General features: G+C 62.6%; 1 protein-coding gene across 1 annotated transcript in view; it reads left to right on the top strand.

The window, feature by feature from the left end:
- Positions 1 to 19380, top strand: part of PTPRN2 (protein tyrosine phosphatase receptor type N2) — a 205173-nt gene that overhangs the window by 154547 nt on the left and 31246 nt on the right. The window contains exons 13-14 of the mRNA XM_055133868.1: positions 5481 to 5684; positions 15180 to 15374. Coding sequence (XP_054989843.1) covers positions 5481 to 5684; positions 15180 to 15374 — 399 coding nt within the window. The remainder of the gene's footprint in view (positions 1 to 5480; positions 5685 to 15179; positions 15375 to 19380) is intronic.

Here is a 19380-nt window from a genome sequence, read left to right as displayed (position 1 = left end):
CCCGCCCCTAGAGAGGCGCCCAATCGGCTGAAGAGAAACTTGTGGCGCGCAGCGGTTAGCTGGTTAGCTCGGAGCCAGGCAGGGCCTTCGTTTCCTCCCTCAGCCCTGAGCGATCTCAGTTTGAGGGGAGTCAGGCCAGAGGCGACAGGGAACCCCCACGTGAGGACTGGCACCTCTGCTGCATATAGGGCGCAGAGCCAAGCCACCTTTTGTGCCAGGGCGCGCTGAGCCTGACGCTGGGCCGCCAGGGAGATGTCGGGGGTCTGTCTCCATGGCCAGGCCGTGTACCTCCACACCCAGGGGTCTGGCAAAGAGGATCTCCTGCCTTTGCGTCTGCTGGCCCCTTCCTCGCCACCACCTGCCCTAGTGCCCTGTGTCCTCTGCTCTCCACCGGGACCCCAGGGCTCTGCTGGCCAGGTCGGGCTTCCCTAAGGAGGCTGGAGAGAAAGCAATGGCCTGGCTCCAGGGCCAAGAGCAGTCTGCGGCCTCCAAGGCCCCCCACCCCCAGAAGGGGGCAGCGAGTGGCTGGCTGGGTGGTCTGTGGATGTGGGCTGTGGCAGGCCTCTGGCCAGGCCCCACTGCCCAAGCGCTTTGTGGCGGGATGGCTGGCCTGGTCATTGTCCCCTCGGGGCAGGGGGGCCGTGGAACCCTGCTCAGGGCTGTGAAAGTCTCCCCAGGCCCCTAACCCTTTGTGTCCTCTGCCTGGTTCTGATCTTCACGACCTCTGCCCGGCTCTTGTAAATAACTGGGGGAAGGGGCCTGGGAAAGGGGAGCGGAGCTGAGCCAGGCCGGCGGCGTCTTGGCGGGACGCACCTCTCCAGGCAAGCTCTCCGTCCGCACCCGCCCCGGGGACGGCCTCGCGCGCCCAATCCGGGAGGGCCTCGCGCACCCCTTCTCGGACAGCCTCGCGCGCCCGCTCCGGCGACGGCCTCGCGCACCCGCTCCCCAAGACAGCCTCGCGCGCCCGCTCGGGGACGGCCTCGCGCACCCGGTCCCCCGGACAGCCTCGCGCGCCCAATCCGGGACGGCCTCGCGCACCCGGTCCCCCGGACAGCCTCGCGCGCCCTCTCTGGGAACGGCCTTGCGCACCTGTTCCCGGACAGCCTCGCGCACCGGATCCCAGGACAGCCTTGCGCGCCCGCTCCGGGAACGTCCTCGCGCTCCAGTTCCTGGGACGGCCTCGCGCGCCCGCTCCGGGGACGGCCTTGCTCACGGGTTCCCGGGCAGCCTCGCGCACCCGCTCTGGGGACCGCCTCGCGCACCCGCCCGGGGGACGGCCTCGCGCTCCGGTTCCCGGGCAGCCTCGCGCACGGGTTCCCGGGGACGGCCTCGCGCTCCGGTTCCTGGGCAGCCTCGCGCGGCCGCACCGCACCCCCGACAGCCTCTCCGGGCAAGGCCGCCCTGCTCACCCTCCAGGCCGGGAGAAGCTGCTTCACTGGCACCAGTTCCTGGCAACTGCCGCGTGTAGGCCGGGCCGGGGCCCCCTGGCTACCCAGCGCGTTTATTGGCCCAGTTGGAGAAGCAAAAACCTTGGAACATGCGCCGGCGCGGGCGTGCCCTGGGCCTTTCTGGTCTCCCGCAGCCACTCATGGTGTACCAGGCCCGTCTCACGAGGGGGCTCGTCCTCTCAAACATAAATATCATAAATCTTTCCACGCCCCAGAGCAGGCTTTCCCCAAACTCACGGCGGGGACGCAGCCGGGGGCACTGCCCAGCCAGTCTCTTTGTCTGTTTACTTTTCTGCCTGAAAAACTCAGCCAATAGCCCATTTTAAAGTAGCCAATTTTAACTTATTTTCATTAAAGTTAATATTTAAGAATCATTATTTCTTGCAGATTCTTTTCTTTTGCCCATCTTTTTTCCTTTCTTTCCTTCTTTCTTTCTTTCTTTTTCTTTTCCTTTTTCTTTTTTTTTTTTTTTTTGGGCTACTTGAATGGCAGATTTGCAAGTACAATTTCATCTGCTCAGAGGAACAATGGCTTCCAGCTGCACAAAGACCGTCTCCCACCCTGAATTCAGACCGAAATGCCTCTTGCTCTGATAATAGCTTCTGAAAAGATTTTGTAATGCAGAGAATTAATACATGATTATTTCCGCCTGACTTCTCTCATTTATTAGAATTCTGTGGCGAATTCCAAATTAAAAATAGTTCAGTTAACAGCTTTAAAAAATACTTTTAAAATATTTTAAGAACCCCCCTCCCACTTATTTCTAACTTTTCTCATTCTCATGACCTGGAACTCTTTTCTTTTAATTGATCAGCTATGAAACAGCCGCGTCTACATCAAAGTGAGTCTAAGTGGGTAGATTGGGTATGAGATTCCCAAATATCCCTAAGACGATTCGTGTAGGAAACCACATGTGGGCCTGTGCAAGCCAGGCCCTCGCCCCAAAAACAGTTTCTGAATTTTCCCGGGGAAGGTCTGTCTGTCCACCGGAAGGCTGGGACGGCGACCGAGGGTGCTGAGGCTTGGAGTGACGGGCTGCCCGTGCTGTGTCCCTTACTCGGTGCTCACCCCTGCAGCCAGCAGGCCGGCCTTCTGCTCGGTCAGACTGTGCCCACAAAGTTTGTCTTTGTGCAGCCTTGGTCCCGAGTGCCCTTTCGCTTTCTCTCCTTTTTGAGGAAGGAACCACACGGGCCACTGGAAAGAAGTGTTTGCGGACACTCTTCCATAAATGGCCGCGGAGGCAGCCTGCAGTGGGCTGGGATGGTGTCTGCGAGCAGGTCAGGTGGGGGCAGAGCTCAGCACCTCCCGGGCTACACCGATGGGGAGCTGGGTAAACGGGGTGCCTCCGTTCACTCTCGATGCACCACGCCTCACTCCTGCTCAGTTCTTGAAAACCCGTTTCCCAGGCACAGGGGTCTGAACCAGGCTAAGTGCAGGCCTCGCGGAAAGGGGGCGGGGCTCCAGCTCTCCAGGGTCTGCACACTCCTGCCCCTCCTGCTCCAAAGTTGGGGGGCTGCCTCAGTGCAGAGGGGGTGTTCGGCTCTCAGAGAGGCTTTGCTGTAAATGTCAGAGTCATAAATATTTAAACATCATTTTCTTTCCATTTCAAGTCAGGACTGACAAGACGCCTCTAATTAGTGGCGGCCCTGCAGGCTGGGCCCCAGGACCACACTTGGGGGTACCTGTATTACCACTCCCGGCCCCAAGGTGCAGGGGCTTGGGGTGCAGGGCGAGGCCCAGCTGCCTGCCCCCGTTCTTTGGGGAAGACCCAACCTGAGGAAGTCCAGTGTGAGTCATTTAAACTCAGTGTCCCTGAGGAGCAAGCTCGTCACCTCTCCTAAACATCATGTTTTGTAAAATTCCGTGCCTTGCGGGATTCAGGCTGATGTAGCCAGCTGCCTCCCAGAAGTAGGCTCCTTCCCCCAGCAGGCACACAGGGCAGTGGGGGGTGCCCAAAAGGGGGTTTCCAGGTTCTGCTGGGAGGGGGAGTTCGAGGGTCTACAGGGAGGTCTGAGGAGGTCAGGGCCTGTTGGGATGGTCTCCAGGGGAAGGTCTGTGAGGATGGCCTGAGGGAGAGGGAGGGTCTGAATGAGGGTTGTGGGGGGAGGGTCTGTGGGGAGGCTCTGCTGGTAGGTCTCCAGGGAAAGATCTGTGAGGAGGGTCTGAATGAGGGTTTGTGGGAAAGGTCTGAGGGAGGGTCTGAATGAGGGACTCTGGGGAGAATCTGAGGGGAGGATCTGTTGTGAGAGTCTGAGGGGAGGGTCTGCAGGAGAGGGTCTGAAGGAGGATCTGAATGAAGGTCTGTGGGGAGGGTCTCGAGAAGAGGGTCTGAAGGAGGATCTGCAGGGGAGGGTCTTTCAGGAGGGCCCCTGGGGAGAGTCTCTGGGGAGGAGCTCAGGGGAAGGTCTGTGAGAAAGGGTCTAAATGATGGTCTGTGGGGAGAGTCTGAAGGAAGGGTCTGAGGGAGGGTCTGTGGGGAGGGCTTGAGGGAGAGCCTGAAGGAGGTTCTGAGGGAGCATCTGAGGGAGAGTCTGAGGGAGGGTCTGTGGGGAGGGACTGAGGGAGAGCCTGAAGGAGGGTCTGAGGGAGCATCTGAGGGAGAGTCTGAGGGAGAGTCTGAGGGAGGGTCTGTGGGGAGGGACTGAGGGAGAGCCTGAAGGAGGGTCTGAGGGAGCATCTGAGGGAGAGTCTGAGGGAGGGTCTGTGGGGAGGGTCTAGGGGAGAGTCAGTGGGGGAGCAGCTGCAGGCCAGGAGCTCACACCACCAGGCCCTCCCACCTCCCCTGGCTTTAGGAAGGTCCTAGGGGTGATGGGAAGCCCCTGCCTAATGGACTGTAGACCTGGGGGCAGCAAGCTGAGAAGCTGGCAGGGTCCCTCCTCTCCCGGGAACCCTTGGGCTGGCTGTGCGGCAGGTGGACGCCAAGTCTCTGACTTGTCACCTTGGACACAGTCGGGACCCAGCACCTGCTGGTGCGGCCGGGGCTCCTGCCCGCCCACCCCCAGCCTCTCCGGCCCTCTCTGGTGCAGTGCTGGGCTCTGCTCCCGCCGGGTGGCTGCCGTGTGGGTGGGCTCTCCACCGGGTGGGAGAGTGGACGGCTCCGGCCCCGCGGTCATGCTGCTTCCTTTGTTGTCCCCGCTGTGTCCGCTGGACCTGGCCACCAGCGTCAGAACTTTGGGGGCCAGTGTGTTCCACCAGCCTGGAGGGGTGCGGGGCCGACCCGGCCAAGCCTGGCAGGCGCAGGGTGAAGAGTGCGGGTCTGTTCACCCGGGGAGGGGGGGCTCCCCTCCGACCCCCACCCAGCTCATGTGCTGGAGCTTCTGGCTGGGATGTGTGCGGGCGGGGCGGTGGCAGGGTGCTTCTCTGAGCCTTTTCTTTTGGGGGATCCCCCACGCTCCTCACCAGGGACTCCCCACCCCTCCCCTCCCGTCGTGGCCCTCCCGGTGGCAAATCCAGGCCAGAAAATCCGCCACCTCCTCTGTCTCCGGGCGGTTCCATTAGCTGGGCCACACAGCTAATCCGCGCGGCTGCGGCAGAGGAGGCTAATTAATGAGCCGCCCGGCTCCGCGGGAGCTGAGAATTGCTTTGGTGGCCTCCGTGGTCACAAGTACCCCTGTCGGGGCGGGGGCTGCGGGGCGGAGCCTGCCCCTGCCCTGTCCTGTGGCGCCCCCACCCCCACCTCCCGGTGCCCCGTGCTGCCTGGCGCCCTTTAAAGCAGCTCCCGAGGGCGGCAGCGCCGGGGAGGGAGCGGGAGCCGGGTGAGGTGTGGGGTCCCAGCGCCCCTGCCCACAGACACGTGGGGAGCGAGCGCAGCTGCACGGCCGCGCCCCCTCTGCCCCCCACCCCTGCCCCAGCCTTTGTGGCTGCCCGGCAGGTTTAAAGGGGCAAAGGCTGCGTTTATTGAAAGCCCCCGGGGTGCTCCCGTCGCCTCTGCAGGCAGCCCCCCCAGCCTGCTCCGGCCCCCCGCCCCCACAGGTGCAGCCCCGGGGGCCCTCCGGGAGCGGCCGCCCCTGCTCACCGTGTTCTCTCCCGCAGGGGGGCCAGCTGCAGCCGCGGCCTCAGCACGGACAGCCCGAGGACTCCACCAAGTTCGCGGTGCTCACCCTCGTCTCCGTGGCGGCCATCGTGGGCGTGCTCCTGGCCTCGGGGGCCACCTACTGCCTGCGCCACGGCGCCCACCGCCGGCTCCAGGAGAAGCTGGGCGGGCCCCCCGGCCCCGACTGCACCGCTGCCTACCAGGTACGCGCCCCCGCCCTCCCAGCCAGGTCTCAGGGTTCCCTCCCTCGAAGGCGGCTGCTAATTAGGACGCAGGAAAGTGCCCGCCATGAATTATGTATCATCTGCTACCGGGCGCTGGCCACTGTTCCTGGAGAGCCTGGGCAGTGGCTCTGCCGCCCCAGCCACCGGCACCCCTTCTCAGGGGGTGGGGGCCACGCCGCACGGCCAGCGCTCCCCCCTGCACGCGGGGAGCCCCCCCCCTTCCGGGAGGAAGGACCTGGCCCCAGTGCAGTGGGCAGGGGCTGGCTCCGTCTCCGCCCGAGGCGGCTTCCTGGGAGCACCACTGCCGGGTGCGGTGGACACGAGGGAGAGTTTCTCCCGCTGACCTCTGGCTGGGCAGGGCATGGAAGGGGTCGTGTTTAGGTCGGGAGGTGGGACGCTGCCGTCCACCAGGGCACAGGCGCTTTCTAGAAGGCTCCCCCAGACTCCCGCCGGCCTCCCCACTGTGGTGAATGTGTGATGTGAGCATCCCTAGCCTGGAAGAGACGGACGCAGCTGGGGCTGACCCCGCAGAGGCCATGGCCTGGGCAGCACCAGCTCCCTGAGAAGGCAGAGGCCACTCAGACGCGGGGCTGGCCTTGCCCTCCCGCGGGCTGGAGCTGAGCTTCAAAGCCCAGGGAAGCGCCTTTGAAGCAGCCTGGGAAAATGTCACCTGCAGCAGAGTCTGTGGGCAGACCTGGGTGAGCCCGGCCAGCCGTGCGCGGCAGCTTGAGGCAGGAAGCCCGAGCGAGCGAGCGGGCGCCTGGAGCCCACTCTGGGCCTCAGGTATAAACCACTGATGGCTTGGAGAGGTCGGCTTCTCAGGCGGAAACGGCTAATTTCAACCGAAATGCAGGTTGGAAAAGCATATTTAGAGTTTGTGATAATTAACAGGGAAAGAAAGTTCCCGTGACAGCTCTAATTAATAGTATCTGTAATTAAAATCACGCCCTTCCAGCAGGAAAACTGTCTGAATTTCTTGAAGTGACCTTTTTCTGTTCCTCCTGGGGCACGGCAGTTAAGTTGATATTGATTTTATAATGAGCTCTGGTTTGTTTAATAAGAATCTGTAATCCAGACAATAAATGCAGTGTGTGCTTTCCCTCGATCCAGATTAATACGGAAGGCAGGAGAGGGGGCACTTTTCCTTGAGGGTCTGATCCGGAGGGCGGGCGTCGCCGGGTCCCTGCTCTGAGGGAGGCAGGGGCTGGCTGTGGCGAGGGGCGTCTGGGGCTTCCCACCCCGCGGCTGTGCCGCCCGCCGGCCTCAGCTGCGGCACGTGGAGCGTTTCCTTCTGGGCCTCCTTCCAGGGAGCGGAGGCCCCGCTGTGGGCGGGGCCGGGGCTGCGTCACCAGATTGTTCCCTGGATCCGCAGTTGCCCTGGAGATGGGGGAGGAGCTGGCAGGGAAGGGGGACCTCGGGGGTCCCTGGAGGGGCAGCTGGGGTCTCCGCCAGTGAGAAACCCCCTCTCTGTACCACGGCTGGTCAGCGGCCACCCCTGCATCAGGTGGTCCCAGCGGCCCTGGTGCTCCCTTGGCAGTGCCCCTTTCTCTCGGCCCCTCAGCCAAGAGCGAGGAGGGTCCCCACAGGCAGCCCCCCAGCGGGCTTAGCTTTCTGAGCGGCCACCGTGCCCGAAGGTCGTCTGGGCGGGCGCCTGCCCTTGGCCGAGTGCCCGCCCCGGGACTGCTCTCCTCCCTCCCGTGACGTGGACGGCGCACGTGGGGCTCTGGCTCCTTTCCTGGAAATGCCCGTCCTGGCGGCTCTGACGCTTTCTTGCACCGGCTGGGCCGGGCCAGCCCGGGGCACAGAGCAGATGCCCCCGCGTCCCTGCCCCACGTGCCCCCCACGTGTCCAGGAGACCCAGGGTCTCTGCTCTGGGGCTGGGGGTGGGGCGGAGCCAGGGCCAGGGCAGGGCGCCCAGGCGGGACCCAATCTGGGGAGGGTCCGGCCGCAGCCTGGGCCTCGGCAGCAGCACCGAGGCTCCCCCAGCGGCCCCCCAAGAGCCCCCGCCCGAGCACAGCACCCCGGGGCCTGCAGACGCCCGGCCTGGCCTCTGGGCGCCGCTGGGCCAGCAAAGCTCACATAAGGGGGGAGCGGGCAGCCCCCCACCCCGAGGGAGCCTCCGCTGCCCTCCCTGACCCGCTGACCCCGCCCCGACCCCGCCCCCTGCATGCTGGGATGCGTCCCTGGGGTCTGAGGCCTGGTGGAGTTTCCTGCCTGCAGCCCCCCGTGTGGTCCCCCTGGCCCTGTCCGACACGAGGGTGGACTCTCAGGCCGGCCACGGAGGGCCCACGGGAGAGTCACAGCCCCGCCCCTCCTCACGGCCAGGAGCACAGCCCACCCACGAACTCGCCCGTGGGCCCGCCGCTGACCCACCCGCAGGCCTCCCCTGGGAGCCTGGCCACCCTGTGGCCCCCCAGCGCGTGGCCCGTGTCCCGGAGTGTTTGCGTGTCCGAGGTGCGTCTCTGAACGATAAGCAGCCGCACAGCCCCGGGAGCCCCGGCCGAGCGCTCGGCGAGTGACCCCGCAGGGCACGGGCTGGGCTGCGCCTGCAGCTGCCCCGGAGCGTGGGACGCTGGACGGAGGCGCCGTGTGGACGCTGCGGTGGCACGACTGGCAGACCCGGCTAGGCCCCCCGCCCCGTGCGTGTCCTCGTCCCCTTCCGTTCACTGGGCGCAGGGAGACTCGGGCCAGCGGGGTCCTCCCGCCCAGCCCGGCCAGCTCCTCCTGGTGTCTCCCGCCTGCCACGCGGCCTCCTAGGGGTCCCAGGCCCAGCAGGCCGAAGCGTCCACTTGCTGAGCCAGGCCAAGAGGCTGCTCCCTGGGCCCCGCACCTCCACTCAGGGCCACTGAGGCACTGCATGGTCAGCCTGGCCCCCGTGCTGTGGCGGCAGTGACCAGGGGCGGCTCCGTCCGCTTCTCAGGGGCAGTCGGGGACGGCCCAGGCCCCTCCTTGCTGCCAGAAGTGTTGGGACGGGGCAGCACCAGCCCGGGGGTCAGACTCTCGGGGCAGAAGCCGGACGAGCCCCTCCGCCCTGCCCTAGGGAATGTGCCCTGTCCTCATGACCGCCCCACACGGGATGGCCGGGCTCTGATGGGGGCACTCGTGGGCGACCAGTGCCAGATGCCCGCCCCCTTCCGTCCCTTGACACCACACACATCTCAGCGACACCCACCACACACCCGCCCCATCACTTGTCCTTGTGGGGGGGGGGGACATGCCAGACAGTGCTCCTTGGAGAAAGGGATTCATCCTGGAGTGAGCATGGAACATTCCAGATGGTTTTCCGTGGAGGAAGGATACTTCCTCAGCAAGCTGTCTGGAAGGGGACCCAAATTCGCAACTGGCCCGTGTGCCATCGAAAGGGCAGCTGTGAGCAGGCCACAGGGACCACGTGTACGGAGCTGTTGGCCTGTGTGAGTGAGCCCGCCGCATGGGGGTTCGATTGCCGGGTGTCTGCTCAGAGCCCCACTCACCGTGGCCACCCCCACCTGCATGGAACTGCACTTCGTCCTGGACACGCAGTTCCCTGCAGGGATGCACCAAGCTGGCCTCTCAGCTCGGGGACGAACCAGCAAGGAACCAGGCCCAGTCAGACTGGCAATGGGGACACTCAGCGATGTGGGAGGATGTGGAGGGGCCATTCCTCTCCTCACAGCTCCTTCCTCTCCTCTCCTCACAGCTCCTTCCTCTCCTTCCCTCACAGCTCCTTCCTCTCCTCCCCTCACAGCTCCTTCTTCTCCTCTCCTCACAGCTCCTTCCTCTCCTCTCCTCACAGCTCCTTCCTCTCCTCTCCTCACAGTTCCTTCCTCTCCTCTCCTCACAGCTCCTTCCTCTCCTTCCCTCACAGCTCCTTCCTCTCCTTCACTTACAGCTCCTTCCTCTCCCCACAGCTCCTTCCTGTCCTCACAGCTCATTCCTCTCCTCTCCTCACAGCTCCTTCCTCTCCTCTCCTCTCCTCACAGCTCCTTCCTCTCCTTCCCTCACAGCTCCTTCCTCTCCTCTCCTCACAGCTCCTTCCTCTCCTCTCCTCACAGCTCCTTCCTCTCCTCTCCTCACAGCTCCTTCCTCTCCTCTCCTCACAGCTCCTTCCTCTCCTTCCCTCACAGCTCCTTCCTCTCCTCTCCTCACAGCTCCTTCCTCTCCTCTCCTCACAGCTCCTTCCTCTCCTCTCCTCACAGCTCCTTCCTCTCCTCTCCTCACAGCTCCTTCCTCTCCTCTCCTCACAGCTCCTTCCTCTCCTTCACTTACAGCTCCTTCCTCTCCCCACAGCTCCTTCCTGTCCTCACAGCTCATTCCTCTCCTCTCCTCACAGCTCCTTCCTCTCCTCACAGTTTCTTCCTCTCCTTCCCTCACAGCTCCTTCCTCTCCTTCCCTCACAGCTCCTATCTTCTCCCCACAGCTCCTTCCTGTCCTCACAGCTCATTCCTCTCCTCTCCTCACAGCTCCTTCCTCTCCTCACAGTTCCTTCCTCTCCTCTCCTCACAGCTCCTTCCTCTCCTTCCCTCACAGCTCCTTCCTCTCCTCCCCTCACAGCTCCTTCCTCTCCTCTCCTCACAGCTCCTTCCTCTCCTTCCCTCACAGCTCCTTCCTCTCCTCTCCTCACAGCTCCTTCCTCTCCTTCCCTCACAGCTCCTTCCTCTCCTCTCCTCACAGCTCCTTCCTCTCCTCTCCTCACAGCTCCTTCCTCTCCTCTCCTCACAGTTCCTTCCTCTCCTCTCCTCACAGCTCCTTCCTCTCCTTCCCTCACAGCTCCTTCCTCTCCTTCACTTACAGCTCCTTCCTCTCCCCACAGCTCCTTCCTGTCCTCACAGCTCATTCCTCTCCTCTCCTCACAGCTCCTTCCTCTCCTCACAGTTCCTTCCTCTCCTCCCCTCACAGCTCCTTCCTCTCCTCTCCTCACAGCTCCTTCCTCTCCTTCCCTCACAGCTCCTTCCTCTCCTCTCCTCACAGCTCCTTCCTCTCCTCTCCTCACAGCTCCTTCCTCTCCTCTCCTCACAGCTCCTTCCTCTCCTTCACTTACAGCTCCTTCCTCTCCCCACAGCTCCTTCCTGTCCTCACAGCTCCTTCCTCTCCTCTCCTCACAGCTCCTTCCTCTCCTTCCCTCACAGCTCCTATCTTCTCCCCACAGCTCCTTCCTGTCCTCACAGCTCATTCCTCTCCTCTCCTCACAGCTCCTTCCTCTCCTCAGCGCACCTTCCTCTCCCCACAGCTCCTTCTTCCCACAGCTCCTTCCTCTCCTCACAGCTTCTTCCTCTCATCAGCACTCCTTTCTCTTCCCATAGCTCCTTCCTTTCCTCACAGCTCCTTCCTCTCCTCTCCTCACAGCTACTTCCTCTCCTCACAGCTCCTTCCTCTTCTCTTCTCACAGCTCCTTTCTTTCCTCACAGCTCCTTCCTCTCCCCACATCTCCTTCCTCCCCTCTCCCCAAAGCTCCTTCCTCTCCACACAGCTTTGTCCTCTCCCCAGAGCTCAGCTCCTTCCTATCCTCAAAGCTCCTTCCTCTACTGAAAGCTCCTTCCTCTCCCCATAGCTCCTTCCTCTTCTCACAGCTCCTTCCACTCCTCTCCTCACAGCTCCCTCCTCTCCTCATAGTTCCTTCCTCTCCTCTCCTCACAGCTCCTTCCACTCTCTCCTCCTAGCTCCTTCCTCTCCTCCCCTCACAGCTCCTTCCTCTCCTCTCCTCAAAGCTCCTTCCACTCTCTCCTCCTAGCTCCTTCCTCTCCTCCCCTCACAGTTCCTTCCCCTCCTCTCCTCAAAGCTTCTTCCTCTTCTCACAGCTCCTTTCTCTCCCCACAGATCCTTCCTCTCCTCTTCCCAAAGTTCCTTCCTCTCCACAAAGCTAATTCCTCTCCCCACAGCTCCTTCCTTTCCTCTCCCCATAGCTCCTTCCTCTCCACACAGCTTTGTCCTCTCCCCAGAGCTCCTTCCTCTCCTCTCAGCTCCTTCCTCTCCTCATAGCTCCTTCCTCTTCTCACACCTCCTTTCACTCCTCTCCTCACAGCTCCTTCCTCTCCTCTCCTCACAGCTCATTTCTCTCCTCACAGCTCCTTCCTCACCTCACAGCTCCTTTCTCTCCTCTCCTCACAGCTCCCTCCTTTCCTCATAGCTCCTTTCTCTCCTCTCTTCATAGTTCCTTCCTCTCCTTCCCTCACAGCTCCTTCCTCTCCTCTCCTCACAGCTCCTTCCTCTCCTCTCCTCACAGCTCCTTCCTCTCCTCACAGCTCCTTCCTCTCCTCTCCTCAAAGCTCCATCCTCTTTCACAGCTGCTTCCTCTCCCCACAGCTCCTTCCTCTCCTCTCCCCAAAGCTCCTAGTCCTCTCCACACAGCTTTGTCCTCTCCCCAGAGCTCCTTCCTCTCATCTCAGCTCCTTCCTCTCCTCACAGCTCCTTCCTCTCCCCATAGCTCCTTACTCTCCTCAAAACTCATTCCTCTCCTCTCCTCACAGCTCCTTCCTCTCCTCTCCTCATAGCTCCTTCTCTCTTCACTGCTCCTCCTCTCCTAACAGCTCCTTTTCTTCCTCACAGCTCCTTCCTCTCCTCTCCTCACAGCTCCTTCCTCTCCTCTCCTCAAAGCTCCCTCCTCTTTTCACAGCTCCTTCCTCCCTCTCTTCACAGCTCCTTCCTCTCCTCTCCTCACAGCTCCTTCCTCTCCTCTCCTCACAGCTCCTTCCTCTCCTCTCCTCACAGCTCCATCCTCTCCTCACAGCTCCTCCTCTCCTCACAGCTCCTTCCTCTCCTCTCCTCATAGCTCCTTCTCTCTTCACTGCTCCTCCTCTCCTAACAGCTCCTTTTCCTCCTCACAGCTCCTTCCTCTCCTCTCCTCAAAGCTCCCTTCTCTTTTCAAAGCTCCTTCCTCCCTCTCTTCACATCTCCTTCCACTCCTCTCCTCACAGCTCCTTCCTCTCCTCACACCTCCTTTCACTCCTCTCCTCAGAGCTCCTTCGTCTCCTCTGCTCACAGCTCCTCCTCTCCTCTCTTCACAGCTCCCTCCTCTCCTCACAATTCCTTCCTCTCCTCCCCTCACAGCTCCTTCCTCTCCTCACAGCTCCTTCCTCTCCTCTCTTCAAAGCTCCATCCTCTTCACAGCTCCTTCCTCTCCACACAGCTGCTTCCTCTCCCGACAACTCCTTCCTCTCCTCACAGCTCCTTCCTCTATGAAAGTTCCTTCCTCTCACTATAGCTCTTCCTCTTCTCACAACTCATTACTCTCCTCTCCTAACAGCTCCTTCTTCTCACAGATCCTTTCTCTCCTCACAGCTCCTTCCTCTCCTCACAGCTACTTCCTCTCCTCTCCTCTCCTCACAGCTCCTTCCTCTTCCTATAGCTCCTTCCTCTTCTCACAACTCATTACTCTCCTCTCCTCACAGCTCCTTTCTCTCCTCACAGCTCCTTCTCTCCTCACAGCTACTTCCTCTCCTCTCCTCACAGCTCCTTCCTCTGCTCTCCTCAAAGCTCCTTCCTCTCCCCACAGCTCCTCCCTTTCCTCAAAGCTCCTTCCTTTCCTTACAGCTCTTTCCTCTCCTCTATTCAAAGGTCCCTCCTCTCCTCACAGCTCCTTCCTCTCCCTACAGCTCCTTCCTCTCCACACAGCTCCTTCCTCTCCCCACAGCTCCTTCCTCTCCTCAAAGCTCATTCCTCTCCTCAAAGCTCCTTCCTCCCCTTTCCCTATAGCTCCTTCCTCTCTTCTCACAGCTCCTTCCTCTCCCCACAGATCCTTCCTCTCCTCTCCCCACAGCTCCTTTCTCTCCTCACAGCTCCTTCCTCTCCCCACAGCTCCTTCCTCTCCTCACAGCTTCTTCCCCCCAGAGCAGACGGGCACAAGAACATTGGCTAGTGATGAGCCTTACTGTGGGTGTTGAGGCCCATCCTGGCTGCAAGGCCACTGCCCTTTTTTTGTGAGAGACCCCCTCCTCGCTTGCTTCTTTCCATTTGTGATTTTGCGGAAAGGAAGAAGCACCACATTGTCCTCCTGGGGTCTCAGTTCGTGGGCCCCTCTCCCGCCTAGCCTTATCTGAGGGCACTGACCTGGTGGGGATGATTGGGAGTCCACAGACATGTGTGAGCTGTCAATGTGTGTGATATGACTCTTCTGTTTTGCGTGGGTATGTGTGGACATATGTATGCTGTGTGTGTGTGTGTGTGTAAGCTTTAGTTGGTGTGTGTGTTTACATAAGTATGTGTACGAGATGCATGTTTGGTGAGTGATAGGGTGTTGTGTGCATTATCTGAGTGCGGTGGCTGTGTATGTGCAGTTTTGTGCATGTTGGAGTGTGCAGGTGTGGGTGTGTGCATGGGTAGGTGTGAGTGTGTGTATTTGTGCATGTGCATAGGTGTGTGTGTGTAGGTGTGAGTATGCATGTGTAAATGCACCGTGTGCATGAGTGTGCAGGTATATGCCTAAAGGTGTGAGTGCATGTGGGTGCACGTGTAAGTATGAGTGTGCATATGTAGGTGTGAGCATGTACCCAAGTGTGCAAGTGCTCTGACACAATGTGTGTACGTATGTCAAGCACAGTGTGTGCATGTTAAGCATGTGCATATGTGTGCATCACGCACAGTGTGTGCATATGTATGTGTGTGAGTGTTGAGCATGGTGCATGTGTGTATGCATGTGTTTTTGGCATGGTGTGTGTGCGCATATGAGTGTCGGGCAGTGCGTATGTGTGCATATGTGTCAGGCAAAGTGTGTGTGTACCTGTGTGTCAGCACAGTGTGTGTGTGTGTATGTGTATGTGTGCATGTGCCTGTGTGTTGGGCACTGCACGTGTGTATGTGTGCCTTTGTGTGTATGTGTGCCTATGTGTGTATGTGCGTGTATGTGCATGTGTGTGTGCCTGTGTTGGCACTACATGTGTGTATGTATGTGTACCTGTGTGTTGAGCGCTGTATGTGTGCCTGTGTGCATGTGCCTGTGTGTTGGGCACTGCATGTGTGTGCATGTGTGTGTGTGTGCCTGTGTTGGGTACTGCATGTGTGTGCATGTGTGTATGTGTGCATGTTTGGTGAGTGATAGGGTGTTGTGTGCATTATCTGAGTGTGGTGGCTGTGTATGTGCAGTTTTGTGCATGTTGGAGTGTGCAGTCCACTGGTGCATGTGTATGCATGTGTATACGCATGTCTGTGTGTGCATGTGTGTGTCAGGCACAGGGCTTGTGTGCGTTTGTGTGTGCATGTGTGTGCATGTATCTGTTTGGGGCACTGCATGTGTGTATATGCGTGTACGTGTGTGTGCATGTGTGTGCATGAGTGTGTCGGGCACAGGTGTGCATGTGTGCATTTGTGTGCATGAGTGTCAGGCACAGGTGTGCATGTGTTCATGGGTGTGCATGCATGTGTATCAGGCACAGGTATGCGTGTGTATGGATGTGTGTGTGTTGGGCATGAGTGTATGTGTGTATGTGTGTACATGTGTGAGCATGTATGTGTGTCAGGCACAAGGCTGTCTCAGCCACGCTGATGGCATGTGTCTTGCAGGAGCTGTGCCGGCAACGCATGTCCGGGCGCCCGTCAGAGAGGCCCGAGGCCCCGCACACGTCACGTGTCAACAGCGTCTCGTCGCAGTTCAGTGATGGGCCGGTGCCAAGCCCATCCGCACGCAGCAGCACCTCGTCGTGGTCCGAGGAGCCCGTGCAGCCCAACATGGACATCTCCACTGGCCACATGGTGCTGGTAAGCGCCTGCTCGCGGGAACATGCTCGGGGCCCCGCAGCCCCTGGTGCTCCCGCTCACCGCGCTGGGCTGGGGCTCTCGGCACTTTGCCGTGGGGCGGGACATGCCCACGCGTGGGGCTGCAGCCGCTGCTGCCCTGCCACCCCACTCTGTGCGGGGCCCCCTCGCCTCCCGCCCTCGAGGGCGCGGGGACCCACCCGCCGGGCTCCCCGAGTCAAGGGTTCGTGTCCGGGCAGGGCTTGGTGCTCCCCCACAAAGCTGCCAGTGGCCACAGCTGGCACCTGGGCCGGAAGCCATGTGGGGCCGCTGAGGGGCGGCCGCCCGGTGCCGGGGGCAAGCGGGGCGGGACACCATCTCTGGCTCCCTGTGTGAGGGGCGCAGGCTGCAGTGCCGCCAGCGGGAGCCGCCCGGGGCCCTCTTTTGCGCCACCCACCCCCCTGGGCCCCTCACACTCCCACCCGAGTCTGCTCGGAGCAGGCACGGCCGTGTGTGTGTGTGTGTGTGTGTGTGTGTGCGCGCGCGCGTGTGTGTGCGCGTGTGTGTGTGCGCGTGTGTGTACGTGCATGTGTGTGTGCGTGTGTGTACGTGCGTGTGTGTGTGCGTGTGCGTGTGTGTGTTTGCGTGTGTGTGCGTGTGTGCGTGTGTGTACGTGCATGTGTGTGCGTGTGTGTGCGTGTGTGTGCGTGTGTGTGTGTGTATGTGTGTGTGTGAGTGAGGCCCCCGGCCACAGCCCCGCGCCTGTGGGACTCAGCCCTGTGCGTGTCTGTGAGTGGGGCGAGGGCTGACCCAGGGCCTGGCTCTGCCAGTGGCCAGCTCAAGCCCCGGCACCCGGGGGTCCCACCGCGCCCCCTGGTCAGCCAGCCCCGGCCTGGGCGCAGGAGGGGCAGTACTGCCTGAGCCCGACTCACCACCCTGTGTCTGATGGCCGGGAGCCGGGGCTCGGGGCTCCCTTAAGCCAGGAGCGTTTCTTCCGGAAACTCCTGAGGCAGGTGAAGCTCCCCCAGGTGGGCGACTCCTCCCGGCGCCATGTCCTGGGCAGGGGTGCAGGAAGGAGCTGCAGGGGGAGCTGAGCGCCGGCGCCAAGGCTGATCCTGGGGGTGGCCGCTGTCCTGCACGCGGGGGGCGTCCCAGAAATCTCGCGGTTCCTGCGTCTGTAGCAGTGAGGCAGGAGCTCGAGCCAGGGCTGGGGGGGCACACTCACTCACCCCGAAACCAGGCAGGCACGGGAGGCCCCGCGGGACCTCAGCACGGAGCCGAGAGGGCGAGGGACCCACGCGCCGTCCCCAGGGAGCTGGGCGGGGCATCGGGAAGCAGGAGGGGGGCCCAGCCCCAGCCATGAACCGGCACAGCCGCCCGCTGCTGTCTGGCCGGGAGTGTGTGTGGGAGCCGGGCCTGCCCCCTGCTCCCGTGACCTCAGCCTGTCCAGGGCCACACTCAGCAGACTGCATGGTACGGGGACCGGCATGGCGGGTCACCTGAGCCCGGGGACACTTGGGACAGGCAGGACTCTGGGGCCGGGCAGGGGACACGGGGCCGGGCAGAGGACACGGGGACAGGCAGGAGACGCGGGGCCGGGCAGGGGACACGGGGCCGGGCAGGCGTCCTCAGCCAGCGAGGGGCTGTCCCATGTGCCCCCAGCCTGGCCTGTTCTTGCTCTTGGCTGGACAGAGCAACGCACTGAGGTCAGGAGTGGGGTCAGCCTGGCCTCATGGGAGTCTGCTACAGCCTTGAGCCCACCCCAGTCTGTCTGGGCGGGGAGCACTCAGTGCTGGGTGGGGGAGCACTCAGTGCTGGGGGAGCACTCGGTGCTGGGTGGGGGAGACTCAGTGCTGGGGGAGCACTCAGTGCTGGGTGGGGGAGCACTCAGTGCTGGGTGAGGGAGCACTCAGTGCTGACAGGGGAGCATGGTGCTGAGTAGGGGGAGCACTCAGTGCTGGGTGGGGAGAGCACGGTGCTGGGCAGCGGCTGTGGCAAAGGCAGAGCAGTGGTGGCCAGGCCTGACCCCTCAGTTCCGTTGACGCCGGGTGCTGCTGACCCTTGGGGGCCGCTGGTTTCCTGAGGGACGGGCTCTCCGCCTGCTGGTGCGGGAGAGGCCGTGGCCGCTGACCGCTGGTGGCTCCCGGGACCAGGGCCAGCCTGACAGCCCTGGGGACCCGGACCCGGGACTTGGGGAGGCGAGCGCCTGACCGCAGCCGTGGCCACGGCCAGGGAGAGTGTGCGCCTGTGTGAGAGGCTGGGCGGGGGGCCGGAGGGAGTGCGGCTCAGCAGCCCAGCGGGGTCCTCACCGTGTGGCCGGGACCTGACGGGCCCCAGCTGTGAAGACACTGCTGTGCCCCGTCTGCTCGGCCCCCGCACCTCTGTCTGCTCGTCCCCCCGCACCCCTGTCCGCTCGTCCCCCCGCACCCCTGTCCGCTCGTCCCCCCGCACCCCTGTCTGCTCGTCCCCCTGCACCCCTGTCCACTCATCCCCCCGCACCCCTGTCCGCTCGTCCCCCCACACCCCTGTCCGCTCATCCACCCCCACCCCTGTCCGCTCGTCCCCCCGCACCCCTGTCCGCTCGTCCCCCCGCACCCCTGTCCGCTCGTCCCCCCGCACCCCTGTCCGCTCGTCCCCCCGCACCCCTGTCCGCTCGTCCCCCCGCACTCCTGTCCGCTCATCCCCCCACACTCCTGTCCGCTCGTCCACCCCCACCCCTGTCCTCTCGTCCCTCTACAGCCCTGTCTGCTCGTCCCCCTGCACCCCTGTCCGCTTGTCCCCCCGCACCCCTGTCTGCTCATCCCCCCACACCCCTGTCTGCTCGTCCCCCCACACCCTTGTCTGCTCGTTGCCCCACACTGTCTGCTCGTCCCCCTGTGCCCCCCTGCTGGCCCCCTGCTTCTGTCTGTCATTCGTATCCGGGGAGGCCTGTGCCGTGCCCCTCTCCGTGGCCGTGCTTCCCACACCTGCTCGTGGGGCCTCTCCCTTCTCTGGCTCGTCCTTGCTCGTCTGCTGTGGGCCCTTCCCGCAGCTGCCCACACCCTGCCCTGGCCCCGGGGCATGTTGTCCGTCCGTCCGCTGGCTCCTCCATCCCTTACTGGGGCGAGAGTCCCGTTTCCCTAGAACACTCTCTCCGGTCCTCTCGCCGATCTGGCAAGCCCTGCAAATGTTAATTAAATGTTAATTAACCCTCACACGTGGAGAGCGGCTGGACAGGGTTCACACTCGAGCTAATTTCCTCTCATTACTCAGAAACGCTGTTCCCCTGCGCTGCGGCTGCGCGTCCCCCGGGTGCCAGGTCTCCGTTGCTGGGGCACTGGGGCTCCGCCTGGCCCAGACCCTGTGCTTCCCACCGCTGCCCCTGCCGGCCCTGCCCACCACCGTCGCCCCTGCCCCTCGGGGCTTCCGCAGCCCATGTCTGTCCTGGAGTTCCTCTGCGTGGCTGTCACGCGGGCTGCGTCCCTGGCTCCCGTGGCCTGTCCCGGGACAGTGTGTGTCCCTGCCTGTGTGTGCTGACCATCTGTGCTCGAGAGTCGTGGGGGCACGCCGCCCCGTGGCCGCTCAGTGTGGCAGCCAGACGCGGCCCTCCCACTGGCCAGGACCCGTCTCGTACCCAGACCCACCTGGACACGCTCCTCCCATGGCTGACTGCCCCGTCCTGGACGTCCTGGGCCCGCCCCTCCCCGCCCCTCCCCGCCAGCCCTCGTGGGCACAGGCGTCTCCTCGTGGCCTGAGCAAGCCCTGCCCTGGAATGCGGCTCCCCTGGGGCTGCCCTCATGCCTGCTGGGCGCCCCCCGGGGTAGGTGTCCGTCCCCAAGCCCTCACACTTCACCCTCCGGGGCATTATGTGCCTGTGTGCTGGGGGTCTGTGCCCTGGGAACTGGAGTCTGCAGGGGAGGGGTAGGAGAGCAGGGAAGAGGGAGTGGGGGCAGCGGGGAATGGCAGGAGACGGCCTCCACGGGGACCGCAGAACCACCCTGTGTGGGAGCGTGAGGGGGACACACCTGCACCCGTGTGTGGTGTGTAGAAG

The sequence above is a fragment of the Sorex araneus genome, chromosome 1 (assembly GCF_027595985.1).
Source record: "Sorex araneus isolate mSorAra2 chromosome 1, mSorAra2.pri, whole genome shotgun sequence".
NCBI classification, from domain to species: domain Eukaryota; kingdom Metazoa; phylum Chordata; class Mammalia; order Eulipotyphla; family Soricidae; genus Sorex; species Sorex araneus.
This window is presented reverse-complemented; position numbering and strand designations above follow the sequence as displayed.